General features: G+C 46.6%; 1 protein-coding gene across 1 annotated transcript in view; it reads left to right on the forward strand.

Moving 5' to 3' along the window:
• LOC135226126 (proteasome subunit alpha type-4-like) overlaps positions 1 to 17075 on the forward strand; it is a 34752-nt gene that overhangs the window by 16762 nt on the left and 915 nt on the right. Inside the window, exons 3-4 of the mRNA XM_064265576.1 lie at positions 8295 to 8461; positions 8681 to 8811. Of these exons, the coding sequence (XP_064121646.1) occupies positions 8295 to 8461; positions 8681 to 8811 (298 nt within the window). The remainder of the gene's footprint in view (positions 1 to 8294; positions 8462 to 8680; positions 8812 to 17075) is intronic.

Consider the following 17075-nt stretch of genomic DNA (forward strand, 5'->3'; position numbering starts at 1 on the left):
TACCCACCCACCTCCCCTCAGGGACAGTGGAAATAAAAATTATGGAATAGAAAATGGGAATGGTTCCTGATACCCGCCTCCCAGCGGCGGGAATGGGTACTAACCACCTGGCCGACCACTGCGTGTGTCGGAAGTTTTTAAAATTCTGTCGGACTTCAGAGAGTGCAGCTATATATATATCTGCCAGGTAAGTATGAACAAACTTTATTGTATCATAACAATATCATTTTTATGTCTTTCTTCACCATCCACTTTGATATTCACTATAATCCCCTTAGGTTCCGTTTACTACCTTTATAACTTCTTTCCCACCATTTTTTATCTCTACATTAAGGGGTCTGTTGCCTGAAGCGCCTCCTCCCCTTCTTTCCATCAAAGGCGTCCCTCCACAAACCTTTCTCTCCTCCACCTCCTTCTTTATCTCTCTACTGTTCCCTCTCGCCCTCTTCCTCTAACAGGTTCCTCCCAAGCCCTCTTCACTCCCTCCTTGTCATCCATCCTCATCACATTCCCATACCATCTCAATCGTGACTCTTATCACCTCTGTAATCTTTACTAAGCCTGCTTTTCTTCTTATTTCATCATTTTCCAACCTCTCTAGCAGCGATATTCCCATAATCCACCTAATCCACCTCACCATTCTCATCGCTGTTCTCTCAGGCTTCACTACCTCTTTTCTTCTTAGAGGCCATGTTTCCAATCCATACATTAACACTGATCTTATCATTGTGGTATAAATCTTGACATTTAGCTTGATCGGTATTTTCCTACCACATACTGCTGCAGTTACCCCTCTCCACTTTCCCCACAGCTCTTATCCTAGTATCAATTTCAGCCCCACATCCTCCCTCTTGGGTTAAAGTAGATCCTAAGTATTTAAAATTTTCTGCCTGTTTTATAATCGAGCCGTTTCTTTCTTGTCTTAATTCTGTCTCTTATTTTCCTACTGCTCACCAAAACCTCTGTTTGTTCATGAAACTTACCTGACAGATATATATATAGCTGTATTCTCCGAAGTCCGACAGAATTTCAAAACTCGCGGCACACGCAGTGGGCGGCCAGGTGGTAGTACCCATTCCCGCCGCTGGGAGGCGGATATCAGGAACCATTCCCATTTTCTATTCATATTTTTTCTGTCGCCGGTCGGTAAACACCTGTTTACAGACCTCCGCCCAGGATTTTTGGATTTGACTCGTTCTAAGTATCTGGATTGACTTTTGGTTTTGACTCTGGATTGTTGGATTGGCATACGCGATAGTGGACTGTTTTTTGATTTTGGATTGGCTTTTCTGTGAACGTGATGTCGGGATCAAGTTCAGTGAGCTTCAGAGTGTGTGTGAGGAGTGATTGCAAGGTGAGGCTACCGAAATCATTGGTAGACCCCCACACAGTATGTATGGGGTGTAGGGGGCATGTTTGTTTGTTGGATGATCGATGCATTGAATGCAAAAGTTTGACTGATGATGGATGGAAGGTGTATGAGTCCTATCGGCGTAAGTTGGAGCACGATAGGATCAGGAGGTCTTCCTCCAAAGAAGCGCGTTCTACGAAAGGTAAGGGAAGTAACATTTCTCCTATTTTAACACCAGTAGAATTTGCTTCACCTAATCCTGTGTTGTTGCCTGAGGGCCCTGGTTCTGTGTCTGGAGAAGGTAATGCCCTTTCTCTGATTCTAGAGTCTTTACGCACTCTAGAGTCCAAAGTGTTGGCCCTGGAAAACGGCTCAAGTAAAGTGTGTGATCGTGCCCCTAGTGTTGTGGAGGGGACGTCAGATCGGCCCCATAATGCCTCTAGGCCTAGACCTCTATCGGACTCCCAGGACTCGGGGAGTGGGTATGTCGAAAGCCGCAAGAGGGTTACGGGGGCTCCCCACCGATCTGGCGTCCCTTCGGCAGGACCTGTTGTTAGTTCCCAGGCTGCCAAGGAGCGTGCTCAGGCTCGCATCCTTAAGGACTGTTTTTCGTCCTCCGAGGCGCCCTCCCCGCGCAAGGGGTGGAGCGCTCGGAGAGACTCGCGTCCGTTGAAAAGGACTTTTCCGAGGGAGGACGCTTTACGTCCCCTCTCTCCGTTATCGTTGCGGTCTTCGCCTGCGTCGTATGACGCGTTTCCTCCACAGAAGAGAGGTAGGACGTCGTCCGAGGACGACGCGGAGAAGCGCTTCTCTCGCGCCTCGGAGAGGCAGGTTGCTGTACCTGTGAGAAGGAAGGAGGCGTCCCCTCGCCCCTCGTCTTCTCGCAGGCGCAGCCCTTCACCTCCTCTTGTTTCTTCGCCAACGAAGAATATTCTTGTGTCTCTTCAAGACCAACTGTCGGCTTTAATGGCTCAGAAGACTCGCCCAGCAGCAGTTGAGCCTAAACGTAGGAAGGACGCTAGACTGCCTGTCAAGAGGACGAGGCAGTCCCCTTCTCCGTCTCCCCGTTCGTTCGTCTCGTCTCCGCTTGCTTCTCCTTCGGAGCTTCCTCGTTCTCGTTATACGGGTAGGAAGTCTCGTGGACAGGACGCTTTTCTTCCCTCTCGACGTCCTGATCAGCCCGCGCGTCATTTGGACGCGGTTTGGAGGACGCTCGGCAGGACGCCTTGGAGGACGCTTTTGAGGACGCTTGGCAGGACGCTTTTGAAGACGCTCGTCGGGATGTTTTGCTTGACGCTTTGCCTGTTGAGAAGGCCTTCGAGAGCGCCCAGAAGGACGCTTTGAAAGCGAAAGCTGGACGCTTGAGCATAAAGCGTAATGACGCTCCTCTAGAGCGAGTAAGAGTTGCCTCTCTTGACGCTCAGCGCGGTCAAGATGCTCTTCGTTCTTTGAGCTCTAAGGATCGACAGAAGGTCGGTCGCTTTGAATAGGCTGATATCAGTCATCCTCGAAAGCCTTTGTTGAAGGCTAGACCCGTTGGGCGCACGCCCTCTCCAGAGGTACAATCTCCTTTGCCTCTTAGGGAGGAAGGAGAGCTTAGTAGTCCGGCGGACTCAGTTGAGGAGGAACAGCCTTCAGTTTCGTCTGTGTCCGATTACAAGGTGCTGGTTCGACTGTTACGCTCTTCTTTTGGTGAGAAGTTCCAGCCTGCAGCTCCCAAGTCTCCACCCTCTCAGTTTTCGTCATCTAAGTCGTGCAAGGTTCCGGAGTTTGTGGAAATGAAAACTTCTTTGTCCACTAAGAGAGCGTTCAAGAAGTTGCAGGATTGGATGGAACATCGGAAGGATCAGGGTAAGTCGACTTTCGCCCTTCCTCCTTCAAGGCTCAGTGGGAAAGGCGGCATCTGGTATGAGACCAAAGGAGAAGTAGGAGTTAGATCCCGTCGTCTTCCCAAGGGGACTTTGCTAAGTCTGGTCGATGCACAGAAGAGGTCTCTTTTATCGACCGCTAAGATTTCGTGGACGCCAACGGAGATTGACCATCACATGAAAGGTCTGTTAAGGACTCTGGAAGTCTTTAACTTTCTAGACTGGTGCTTGGGAGTCCTGGATCTTCAATCTAGGAGTCCTGACTCGTTGAGTCTGGGGGAGCTGTCCAATGTGTTATCCTGCATGGACAAGGCTGTCAGGGATGGTTCGGAAGAGTTAGTGTCTCATTTCGGCACTGCTTTTCTCAAGAAGAGAGCGCTTTTCTGCAACTTTACAGCTAGGTCTGTTTTCTACATCGCAGAAAGCGGAGCTTCTCTTTGCGCCTCTTTCGAGCCATCTCTTCCCCCAGGCTATGGTAAAGGACCTGGCAGTGAGCCTAACAGGAGAAGGCTACCCAGGAACCTCTTGGCCCAGTCTTCAAGACGTCCCGCAGTCCCTACCACGTCGTCTTTTGGACGACCACCTAGGAAGGTTAAACCCTTTCGTGGCGCTCCTCCCTCGAGAGCTGCTCCTCGAGGAAGAGGGCTTGCAAGAGGAAGAGGTTCCTTCAAACCGAAATCCTCTAAGTGAGAAGATAGTCCTTCAGATGCCGGTCGGAGCCAGGCTAAAGTTCTTTGCGGGGGCGTGGAGAGAGAGAGATACAGATGCGTGGTCCCTCAAGATAGTGGAACAGGGGTACAAGATCCCCTTTTTTGGAGGCCCTCCTCCTCTATCCACAACTCCCAGAGATCTTTCCCCGTCATACCAAGGGGAGAAACGTCAGGTTCCTTTTAGATCTTTTAGATCAAATGATCAAGAAAAGAGCGGTGGAACAGGTCTTAGACCTGGGGTCACCAGGATATTACAACAGACTTTTCCTGGTACCAAAGCAGTCGTCGGGGTGGCGTCCAGTCTTGGACGTAAGCAGCCTGAATCTTTTCATAGAAAAGAAAAAATTCAAGATGGAAACGCCTCAGTCGGTTCTAGGAGCCTTAAGACCGGGCGACTGGATGGTGTCCTTGGACCTACAGGACGCATACTTTCACGTGCCTATCCACCCTCTTTCAAGAAAGTTTCTGAGGTTTATGTTAAGGGACAAAGTTTGGCAATTCCGAGCCCTTTGTTTCGGTTTAAGCACGGCTCCGATGGTATTTACCATGCTCATGAAGAATGTAGCGAGATGGTTACATTCTGCAGGAATAAGAGTGTCCCTGTATCTCGACGATTGGCTTATCAGAGCATCGTCAGAAGAAAGGTGTCTGAAGGACCTTCACTTCACGTTAGCCTTGGCGAGGTCCCTGGGACTTCTGGTCAACCTCGAAAATGTCGCATCTGACCCCCACAGTCCCCATCGTGTTCTGGGGTTCAGCTGGATTCAGTGGCTTTTCGAGCGTTTCCGTCCCAGGAACGACAGCTGCAAGGCTTAGAGAGAGTTTCGGCCTTCCTGGGGAAGGAAGCTTGCTCGGCGAGGGAGTGGATGAGTCTGCTGAGGACCATTTCCTCGCTGGAAAAGTTTGTTTCGCTGGGAAGACTACACCTCAGGCCTCTCCAGTTTTTCTTAGCAGAAGAATGGAGAGTCAAAGAGGATCTGGATGCGACCTTTTTGATCACCAAATCGGTGAAGAACCATCTAAGATGGTGGTTAGATCCTCGGAAGTTTCGAGAGGGGTTGTCCCTAAAGCTTCTGAGCCCCGACCTAGTGTTGTTTTCCGACGCCTCGGTGTCGGGTGGATGGGGAGCAACACTAGGAGGGGAGGAAGTGTCAGGCACCTGGAGGGGGTAACAGGTGTCCTGGCACATCAATGTGAAGGAACTAGCGGCGGTTTTCCTGGCGCTACAGTTCTTCCAGCAAAAGGTTGCAGAGAAAGTTGTCCAAGTCAACTCGGACAACACCACGGCCCTTGCGTACCTAAAGAATCATGGGAGGTACACACTCCCGTCCTCTATTTTACTTAAGCGAGGGAGATTCTGCTGTGGGCAGATGCGAGGCGAATCAGGATCCTGACGAGATTTATCGCAGGAGTCCAGAACGTCAGAGCAGACCTTCTCAGCCGACAGGATCAGATCCTGCCGACGGAATGGACGTTGCACCAGGACGTCTGTCGAGAGCTATGGAGACTGTGGGGACGTCCGTTAGTCGACCTATTTGCGACATCGAGGACAAAGAGGTTGCCTCTTTATTGCTCCCCTGTGTTGGATCTGGGAGCAGTCGCTATAGACGCTCTGCTCTGGGACTGGACGAACCTGGACCTTGTACGCCTTCCACCCCCCATTCAAGATCATGGGGGAAGTAGTAAGGAAGTTCACGGAATCGGAGGGGACGAGGTTGACCCTGATCGCCCCGATGTGGCCCGCGAAGGAATGGTTCACGGAGGTAATGTCCTTCATCATAGACTTTCCGAGGACGTTGCCCTGGAGGAAAGATCTACTCAGACAGCCCACTTCGCAGATATCACCGAAACCTCTCCGCTCTGGGTCTGACTGCGTTCAGACTATCGAAAAGTTGGCCAGAGCGAGAGGTTTTTCTAAAGCAGCTGCGAAAGCGATCGCCAACGCAAGGAGGACTTCCTCGAGAGCTGTTTACCTGTCGAAGTGGGCTTCCTTCAGGGCATGGTTGTAAAGAAAAAGGAGGGAATTTCCTCTTCCACTACCTCTGTGAGCCAGATAGCCGATTTCCTGCTATTTTTAAGAAATGTGCAGAAGCTGGCAGTCCTGACCATCAAGGGATATAAGAGTATGCTGTCAGCAGTCTTCCGACACAGAGGCCTAGACCTTGCTGACAACAGAGATCTTCACGATCTCCTGAGATCATTTGAGACTACCAAGATACCTCAGGCGAGGCCTCCTTCTTGGAACTTGGATTTAGTCCTTAGACTGTTGATGTCGAGTCCTTTCGAGCCTCTCCATGAAGCGTCTCTTAGGAACTTGATGAAGAAGGCTCTTTTCCTAACTGCTCTGGCGACGGCGAAGAGAGTTAGCGAAATTCAAGCCATTTTGTAAGCGAGTGGGCTTCAAAGGTGACAATGCGGTCTGCTCTTTGGATTCCACTCTTTCTTAGCAAAAAAATGAAACCCGTCTAACCTTGGCCACGGAGCTTTGAAATTAAGGGTATGACAAGCCTTGTGGGCCAAGAACCTGAGAGAGCCCTGTGCCCTGTCAGGGCTCTAAAGTTTTATGTCCACAAGACAAAGGAGGTACGAGGTCCCTCAGATAATCTGTGGTGTTCGGTTAAACGGCCCGATATACCATTATCCAAGAAATGCTTTGGCGTTCTTTCTGAGGGACGTGATTAAAGAGGCTCATTCGTCTTACCAGAAGACCGATTTGAGCCTCTTGCGAGTGAAAGCTCACGAGGTCAGAGCTGTCGCAACCTCGCTTGCCTTCCAAAGGAACATGTCGATCAAGGAACATCCTTGACGCCACCTTTTGGAGGAGCAATTCAGTATTCGCCTCACACTACTTGAGAGATGTGAGAACGATATACGAGGACTATTGTTCTCTTGGGCCATACGTTTCTGCAGACACAGTCTTGGGGGCTGAAGGTAGCTCTCTCCCTATCCCTTAGTTAGGCTTAGGTTAGTTTTTAGTTGTTGTGTTTTTTGGTTGTGTGAGTCTTTGGTGAAGACCTCCCATCTCTTGCTTAGTGGTTCAGGGGGTCTTGGATAGTTGGTCAGGTGGTGTCAGTTGCTTCGTTGCCCTCATATGTATGGCTCTATGCTCTTGTCACGTTGAGGTCACGTCCCCGTTGACAGAGCATCCAGAGCGCACCAGCACTACAGGTCTCCACCTGGCTGGCAACTCTGATTAAGCACAAGCAGGCTAAGTGACAGTAATCACAGCAACAAGCAGGCTTAAGTGAACAGTAACCAGAGTCTACTTTGCTAACAGGTGAGGAACCAAGGTGTACATCATCTACTTAATTTAAGTTTTCCTACAAAATCCTATTCTGTCTCTTCCCCCACCATACCGAAGGTGGGATTCAGCTATATATATATCTGTCAGGTAAGTTTCATGAACAAAATGTTATTGTTATATACAATTAAGTTTGTTCATACTTACCTGGCAGATATATAATAATTAAGTGCCCACCCACCTCCCCTCAGGAGACAGTGGCACTGATAAAATATGAATAGAAAATGGGAATGGTTCCTGATATCCGCCTCCCAGCGGCGGGAATGGGTACTACCACCTGGCCGCCCACTGCGTGTGCCGCGAGTTTTGAAATTCTGTCGGACTTTGGAGAATACAGCTATATATATATCTGCCAGGTAAGTATGAACAAACTTAATTGTATTATAACAATAACATTTTTATTCATATTCACATTTAAGCCACCCCTCTTTAAAGACTCCTGCCACTCTCAAACCCTTCTCTGTAGGTACTCCTCATTTTCAGCAGTTATCACCAGATCATTAGCGTACAATTACTCCCACAGTTCTTCATTCCTGATCTCTTCACTCTACACACCCATGATCAGCACAAATGAAAATGGGCTTAATGCTGACCCCTAGTATAATCCCACACTAACTTCAAAGTTTTCTTTTTCCCCAACTGCTGTTATTACTTTTGTGCTCATTCTATGATATATCATCTCGACCAACTTAACCAATTTTTCAGGGACTTTCATCTTCCTGCTAACTTTTTCAGCTGTTTTGGAGAAATGACATCCATCCAGTCTTGTTTGTAGCACAATTGTAATCTTTAGCCAAGTATTTTCATAACTATATTTTACAGTTTTAACTAATTCATTTCCTTTGTGCAAATTTTAGTGTCACTTGGAACAAGCATGATTTTCCACTGCTCATTTATTACTTGCTTAAACTGTGTCTTGTTTTATTAAGAACCATTGTAATTTATTGCCTTGTTTTGTTAAGAACCATTGTAATTTATCGGATGCTTTTAATTTTAAGCATTTGGTTGTTCATAATTTGTATGTATGCATTTTCAGATGTAATGGACTGCTATTACTTTTTCAGTGATATGGCATGCTGTGTAGCTGGCATCACATCAGATGCCAATGTACTTACCAATGAATTACGTGCCATTGCTCAGCGTCATACATTACAGTTTGGTGAGCCAATACCATGTGAGCAACTGGTCATGAGATTATGTGATATCAAACAAGCCTACACACAGTACGGAGGTCAGTGTCTTTCAATTTAGTGTTTTGATATTTGTTGTATTATATGTAGTTCGTCACTGTAACATACTACTGTTAGTTATTTTAAGATTGGTTTCAGTATATGATTGTGTGCATTTTTCTAATTCAATGAAATAGTAAAATAAATTAATAGGTTATTCTTTGGTAATTTTCACATAGATGCTGATCCTGTGATTTTGTAATACTATGACTTTCCTTTAGGTAAGAGACCATTTGGTGTATCCATTCTGTACATGGGCTGGGATCTTCGCCATGGATACCAGCTTTACCAGAGTGATCCTTCTGGAAATTACTCTGGATGGAAGGCCACATGTATTGGAAACAGTAGTGCCGTAAGTATATCTGTAATACCAATTGTTGTATGGTACTTCAGTATTTTGACTTGGGGAGTTAGTAGATGACTGTAATAATCAGTTTTAGTAATTTGTTAAACCATGTTCTAGAAAACACTGGAAAATGTTTGGTTTTTAATGCTAGAGATAATATTTCAAAGGTATTAAGGATGCTTGAAAAATTTTGTAATTTATGAATTTTAAATTGTGAGGTTCATTGTTGACCCCATGGACTTGAACATTTTGTCATAAAGCTGGAAATGGATTAATATTCTTTTTTTTTTTTTTCATATTTCTTTTTGAGAGCTAAATACACTAATACTTTTAGTATATTTAAAAAAAATTAAGATTCTTCAGAATATTTAATACTTTAGAATTAGAAGCAATATGTCAGAGGTATAACCCTTAAGAGAAATTACAGAGGAAGCTGTGACAAGAAATTTTAAAGAGAAGAGATATATCATATTTTCATCCCCAAGATGTCCATCAGTGAAATATCTTATTTTACTTTGAAATTATTGGGGAGCTTACTGTTCTCTTCTAAAGGTAGCTACAAAAGAAAATTGTAATGGAGCATTTTCTAGTAATCTTTACAAACCCTTTTAAGGTCCAATGCAGTGTTCATTTTTACTTTGAAATGATTTCTGGGGAAACTTACTATCCACTTCAAAAGTTAGTTAGAATTTTGTAATTGAGGTTTTTCTGGTAATGACTTAACAAAACCTTATAAGGTCTAATGCAGTTCTCTTGTAAAGCAAATTAAGGAAGAAAATTTTAGGTTCATGTAGTCTACTTTAAGGTAAAAGTTGAGTGACCCTAGCTTTTCAGATATACTATGATTAGTGAGATCTCTGGAAGTTGCTTTACTTCTTATTTACTGAAGTAATGAGATTACAAAGCGAAGAGATAGCTTTCTCATTTCACATCTAACCTCATAAAGGGAAAAGCTAACATAAAAATAAAAGTTTGTTAATGTTGCTAGTAATGTATTCACAAAAAATGTGAATGTGAATTGTTAGAATGGGAAGGTTAATATAATTTACTGGTATGAACCTTGGTATAGTTTTTATTGTCGATGAAAGATTTGTACAGAATGTACAGTGATGCTCAAATCTCATGTGACATGACTCCATAGGATTTTGTTCAAAATTCACTAACTGGCAACTTAGAATGCTCATTTTGTTCATGCCACTTACCTGACAGATATATATATAGCTGTATTTTCTGAAGTCCGACAGAATTTCAAAACTCGCGGCACACGCAATGGGCGGCTAGGTGGTAGTACCCATTCCCGCCGCTGGGAGGCGGATATCAGGAACCATTCCCATTTTCTATTCATATTTTTTTCTGTCGCCGGTCGGTAAACAACTGTTTACAGACCTCCGCTCAGGATTTTTTGGATTTGACTCGCTTTTAAGTATCTGATTGGTTTTTGGTATTGAATTGGATTGTTGGATTGGCATGCGCGATAGTGGACCGTTTTTTTGACTTTGGATTGGCTTTTCTGTAAACGTGATGTCTGGATCAAGTGCTGTGAGTTTCAGAGTGTGTGTGAGGACTGATTGTAAGGTGAGGCTACCGAAACCATCGGTAGACCCCCACACAGTATGTATGAGTTGTAGGGGGCATAATTGTTTGGTGGATAATCGGTGCAATGAATGTGAGAGATTGACCGATGATGATTGGAAGTATATGAGTCCTATCGGCGTAAATTGGAACGCGATAGGATCAGGAGGTCTTCCTCCAGGAGTGGTTCTACCAAAGGTAAGGCTAATAATTCTCCTGTATTAACACCTGTAGAGTTTGCATCTCCTAAACCTGTGTCGCCTTCGGGCTCTGAATCTGTGTCGGGAGAAGCTAATGCTCTCTCTCTTATTTTGGAGTCTCTACGCACTCTGGAGACCAAAGTGAAAGCCTTGGAAACTGGCTCTGTTCAAGTGTGTGATCGTGCCCCTAGTGTTGTGGAGGGGGCGTCAGATCGGCCCCATAATGCCTCTAGGCCTAGACCTCTATCGGACTCCCAAGACTCAGGGAGAGGGTATGTCGAAAGCCGCAAGAGGGTTATGGGGGCTCCCCACCGATCTGGCGTTCCTTCGGCAGGCCTTGTTGCAAAGTCCCAGGCTGTCAAGGAGCGCTCACATGCGCGCATCCTTAAGGACGTGTTTTCGTCCTCCGAAGCGTCCTCCCCGCGCAAGGGGTGGAGCGCTCGGAGAGAGGAACTCGTCCGCTGAAAAGGGACGTTTCGTGTTGAGGACGCTTCACGTCCTGTATGCCGCTTTCGTCGGAGGATGCGTATGACGCTTTTTCGCCTCAGAAAAGGGGTAAGATCTCCTCCGATGAGGATGCTGGGTTGCGTGCACAGGCGCGTCTCCCTGAGAAGCCAGGTAGCTGTACCTGTGAGAAGGAAGGAGGCGTCCCCGGTCGCCCCCCCCTCCGTCTTCTTCGCAGGATCAGTCCTGCTCCCTCTGTTCGTTCCTCTCCAACGAAGAACATTCTTTTGTCCCTTCAGGACCAGCTATTGACGCTTATGGCTCAGAGGACTCGCCCAGCAGCAGTCGAGCCTAAGCGGAGGAAGGACCTTAGACTGCCCGTCAAGAGGACGAAGCAGTCTCCTTCTCCCTCTCCTCGTTCGTCTCGTTCGGCGATTCGCCGATCTCGTTCGTCCTCTAGGAAGACGTTGCGTCAGGACGCTTTTGAAGACGCTCGGCAGGACGCTCAGCACGACGTTCGACAGGACGCTCGGCAGGACGCTCGGCAGGACTTTCAGCAGGACGCTTTTGGGGACTCCGACCAAGAAGAAGTCGTACGCCAAGACGCTGGTTTGCGCGCACAGGCACGTATTCCGGATAACCTGTCTTCCCTTTCGTGTAAGAAACGTAAGGACGCTTCTCTGGCAAGTGAGGCTGCCTCGGGTGTCGCTAAGGACGCTTGTCGCCGTCAGGACGCTCTGCCTACTTCGAGTGGTAAGCGCCACAAAGAAGACAGCCTAGATAAGGCTTCATCCAGTAAGAATAGGGGGTCTTTGATTAAGGCAAGACCCGACATTCGTACGCCCTCTCCGGAGAGGCGGTCTCCTCTTCCGATTAGAGAAGAAGGAGAGCTGAGTAGTTCGGCTGACTCGGTTGAAGAGGAACCTTCTGCTGCCCCTTCAATCTCAGATTATAAAGTTCTCGTGCGGCTGTTGCGTTCGTCCTTCGAGGACAAGTTTCAGCCTGCAGCTCCCAAGTCTCCTCCTTCGCAGTTTTCATCCTCTAAGACTGGTAAGACTCCGGAGTTTGTTGAGATGAAAACTTCGCTCTCCACTAAACGGGCGTTCAAGAAACTCCAAGATTGGATGGAACGAAGGAGAGATCAAGGCAAGACAACTTTCACATTGCCTCCAGCTAGACTCAGCGGAAAAGGGGGTATTTGGTATAAGACCAAAGAAGAAGTGGGGGTTCGAATCCCTTCTTCAGCACAAGGAGATTTCTCCAGCTTGGTGGATTCTCAGAGGAGGTCCCTTTTATCCACTGCTAAAGTGACCTGGACCTCTACGGAGACGGACCATCATTTGAAGGGTCTGCTCCGGACTCTTGAAGTTTTCAACTTCCTTGACTGGTGCTTGGGAGTTCTGGATCTGCAATCGAGAAGCCCAGAATCTCTCAGTCTGGGGGAGCTGTCCAGCGTGTTAGCATGCATGGACAAAGCCGTCAGGGATGGTTCGGAGGAGCTCGTCTCTCATTTTGGAACGGCCTTCTTGAAGAAGAGAGCTTTGCTGTGCAATTTCACGGCTCGTTCAGTTACTCCAGCTCAGAAAGCGGATTTGCTTTTTTCTCCTCTTTCGAACCATCTCTTCCCCCAGACTTTGGTAAAGGACCTGACAAGCAGTTTGCAAGAGAAGGCAACGCAGGACCTCTTAGCCCAGTCCTCAAGACGTTCGGCAGTACCTTCAACTTCTTCAGCTTTTGTTCGACCGCCGAAGAAGGTTAAGCTTTCGTGGGGTCTCTCGAGAGCAGCTCCTCGAGGGAGAGGTTTTTCACGAGGAAGAGCTTCCTTTAAATCAAAGCCTTCCAAGTGAGAAGCATGTCCTTCAGACACCAGTCGGAGCCAGACTGAAGTTTTTTGCGGGAGCGTGGAGAGAGAGAGACACGGACTCTTGGTCCCTCAAGATCGTGGAGCAGGGGTACAAGATCCCCCTTTTTAGATCTTCCTCCTCTTTCTACGACTCCCAGAGACCTTTCTCCATCCTATCAGGGAGAGAAGAAGCAAGTGTTATTCGATCTTCTTCAACAAATGATCGAGAAAAGAGCGGTGGAACAAGTCGCGGACCTGGGGTCTCCAGGTTTTTACAACAGGATTTTCCTAGTACCGAAGCAGTCGTCAGGTTGGCGTCCAGTTCTAGATGTAAGCAGGCTCAATCTTTTCGTGGAAAAGACCAAATTCACGATGGAGACGCCTCATTCTGTTCTGGGAGCCTTGAGACCGGGCGACTGGATGGTGTCCTTAGACTTGCAGGACGCGTACTTTCACATCCCGATCCACCCTCTTTCAAGAAAAGTTACTAAGGTTTTTGTCCTGAGACAAAAAAGTGTGGCCACGTTCCAGAGCTATGTGTTTCGGCCTGACCACGGCTCCAATGGTGTTCACCGTAGTCATGAAGAATGTGGCGAGGTGGCTACACTCTTCGGGGATAAGAGTTTCCCTGTACCTCGACGACTGGCTGATCAGAGCGTCGTCGAGAGAAAAGTGTCTGAAGGACTTGCAGTTCACTTTAGCCCTAGCAAGTCCCTGGGACTTCTTGTCAACCTCGAAAAGTCGCATCTGACCCCGACACAGTCCATCGTGTATCTGGGGATTCAGATGGATTCAGTGGCTTTTCGAGCGTTTCCGTCCCAGGAACGTCAGCGGCTAGGATTAGAAAAGATCTCGGCCTTCTTAGGGAAAGAGACTTGCTCGGCGAGGGAATGGATGAGTCTGCTGGGAACCATTTCCTCGCTAGAAAGGTTTGTTTCCTTGGGAAGACTGCACCTCAGGCCTCTCCAGTTTTTCCTTGCGGACGAGTGGAAGGCCAAGGACGATCTCAATGCCATATTGAGAATATCTCTTCCAATAAAGAACCATCTAAGATGGTGGTTCGACCCACAGAAGCTACAGGAGGGCGTGTCCCTAAGTCTTCTGAGCCCCGACCTAGTGTTGTTCTCCGACGCTTCCATCACGGGCTGGGGAGCAACACTAGGAGGGAAGGAAGTGTCAGGCTCCTGGGGAGGGGAACAGGTAGCCTGGCACATAAATGTCAAAGAGCTTGCAGCAATCTTTCTGTCTCTGCAGTTCTTCGAAAGGAGTTTGAAGAACAAGATTGTTCAGGTAAACTCCGACAATACCACAGCACTCGCTTATTTGAAGAATCAGGGAGGAACACACTCCAGAACTTTGTTTTTCCTGGCGAGGGAGATTCTGCTGTGGGCGAAGAGAAGAAAGGTGACGATCCTGACGAGGTTCATTGCAGGAGTGCAAAACGTCAGGGCCGATCTTCTCAGTCGTCGGGAACAAATCCTACCGACGGAATGGACCTTAAACAAAGACGTGTGTCGAGACCTTTGGAGGTTGTGGGGACGTCCTCTGGTCGACTTATTCGCGACGTCAAGGACCAAGAGACTTCCTCTTTATTGCTCCCCGGTCCTGGATCCAGAAGCGATCGCTTGTGGGACGCGTTGCTTTGGAATTGGGACGGGTCTAGATCTGTACGCCTTCCCACCATTCAAGATTTTGGGGAAGTCATGAGGAAGTTTGCGGCCTCAGAAGGGACGAGGTTGACCTGATCGCTCCGATGTGGCCAGCGAGAGAATGGTTCACAGAGGTCATGTCTTTCCTTGTAGACTTTCCAAGGACATTGCCCTGGAGGAAAGATCTACTCAAACAGCCTCACTTCGAAAGGTTTCACCAAAACCTCTCCGCTCTGAGTCTGACTGCGTTCAGACTATCGAAAAGTTGGCCAGAGCGAGAGGTTTTTCGAAAGCAGCTGCGAGAGCAATCGCAAATGCAAGACGTGCTTCTACAAGAGCTGTTTACCAATCGAAGTGGGCTTCCTTCAGGGCATGGTGTAAAAAGGAGGGAGTTTCCTCTTCCTCGACCTCTGTGAACCAGATAGCTGATTTTCTGCTCTTTCTCAGGAATGTGCAGAAATTAGCAGTCCCTACCATCAAGGGATATAAGAGCATGTTGTCAGCGGTTTTTAGGCACAGAGGCCTTGACCTTTCTGACAACAAAGACATTCATGATCTTTTAAAATCTTTCGAAACTTCGAAGATTCCTCAAACGAGACCTCCTTCATGGAACCTTGACGTGGTTCTTAAGTTCTTAATGTCAAGTCCTTTCGAACCTCTTCAGGCAGCGTCTCTTCGAAACTTGACAAGGAAGGCTCTTTTCCTAACTTCTCTGGCGACGGCTAAGAGAGTTAGTGAAAATACAAGCTTTTAGTAATTTATGGGATGGGTTCAAAGGAGACAATGCTGTCTGCTCTTTGAACCCAACTTTCTTGGCGAAGAATGAAAATCCTTCGAATCCTTGGCCGAAAACTTTCGAGATCAAGGGTATGTCAAGTCTGGTGGGCCAAGAACCAGAGAGAGCCCTGTGCCCTGTCAGGGCTCTCAAGTTCTATGTGCATAGAACAAAAGAGGTAAGAGGTCCCTCAGGTAATCTCTGGTGCTCTGTGAAGAGACCAGAGTTACCTTTATCTAAGAATGCTGTGCTTTCTTTCTGAGGGACGTCATTAAAGAGGCTCATTCATCTTTCCAGAAGACTGATTTGAGCCTCTTACGAGTGAAAGCTCACGAAGTTAGAGCTGTCACTACCTCTCTTGCCTTCCAAAAGAATATGTCAATCAAGGACATTCTTGATTGCACCTTTTGGAGGAGTAACTCCGTCTTCGCCTCACATGAGAACGATTTATGACGACTGTAATTCACTGGGGCCATACGTTTCTGCGGACACAGTCTTGGGGTCCGGAAGTAGCTCTTTCCCTATCCCTTAGTTAGGTTGGAGGTTAGTTTTATTGTTGTGTTTTTAGGTTGTGGTGAGTCTTATGTGAAGATCTCCCATCCTTTAGTTAGTTTTAAGGGGTTTTTTGGATAGTTGGTCAGGTGGTGGTCAGTTGCTTCGTTGCCCTCATATGTATGGCTCGATGGTCTTGTCACGTTGAGGTCTCGTACCCGTTGACAGATCATCCAGAGCGCACCAGCACTACAGGTCTCCACCTGGCTGGCAACTCTGATTTAAGCAAAAGCAGCCTTAAGTGACAGTAATCACAGAGTCTACTTTGCTAACAGGTGAGGAACCAAGATGTATATCATCTACTTAATTTAAGTTTCCTAAAAAATCCTATTCTGTCTCTTCCCACCATCCGAAGGTGGGATTCAGCTATATATATATCTGTCAGGTAAGTGGCATGAACAAAATGTTATTGTTATTATACAATTAAGTTTGTTCATACTTACCTGGCAGATATATATAATTAAAGTGCCCGCCCTCCTCCCCTCAGGAGACAGGGGCATTAATAAAATATGAATAGAAAATGGGAATGGTTCCTGATATCCGCCTCCCAGCGGCGGGAATGGGTACTACCACCTGGCCGCCCACTGCGTGTGCCGCGAGTTTTGAACCATTCCGTCGACTTCAGAAAATACAGCTATATATATATCTGCCAGGTAAGTATGAACAAACTTAATTGTATAATAACAATAACATATTTATCTATTATTTCAATGCGAAAACACGATTATCGCTTACAATAAGGCCATAATATATTCCAAATAACCAAAATCATCATTATTTTTTATTCCTCGAAGAACAAGTAATCTCTACAAATAAAAACATAGTAACAGATTACATCTCAGAAAGCTTAGATTATTTTTTTTTAGTCCTATAAAACATTTTTCAACATACAGGCAGGCAGCTTATACACAGCCTGAAACTTCAACATTCAAAGCAAACTGGTTGTAATTCATATTCCTATTGTATTACTCAAAGAACAGGTAATCTCTACAAATAAGTTCATCAGTAACAGATTACATCTTAGAAGGCTTAGATTATTTTTTTAGGCCTATAAAACATTTTCCAACATACAGGCAGCTTAAATGCAGCCGAAAACTTCAACATTCAAATAAAACTTGTTTTTATTCATATTCCTGCTTTGAAATTGTTGTTATGACTGTTGAGCTTATTAGGTCTACTGTCATAATGCTGCAGACGTGGTCATGTTGACCAGTCCAAGGAGCTTTCATTGCTGG

The sequence above is a fragment of the Macrobrachium nipponense genome, chromosome 20, assembly GCF_015104395.2.
Source record: "Macrobrachium nipponense isolate FS-2020 chromosome 20, ASM1510439v2, whole genome shotgun sequence".
Classification (NCBI taxonomy): domain Eukaryota; kingdom Metazoa; phylum Arthropoda; class Malacostraca; order Decapoda; family Palaemonidae; genus Macrobrachium; species Macrobrachium nipponense.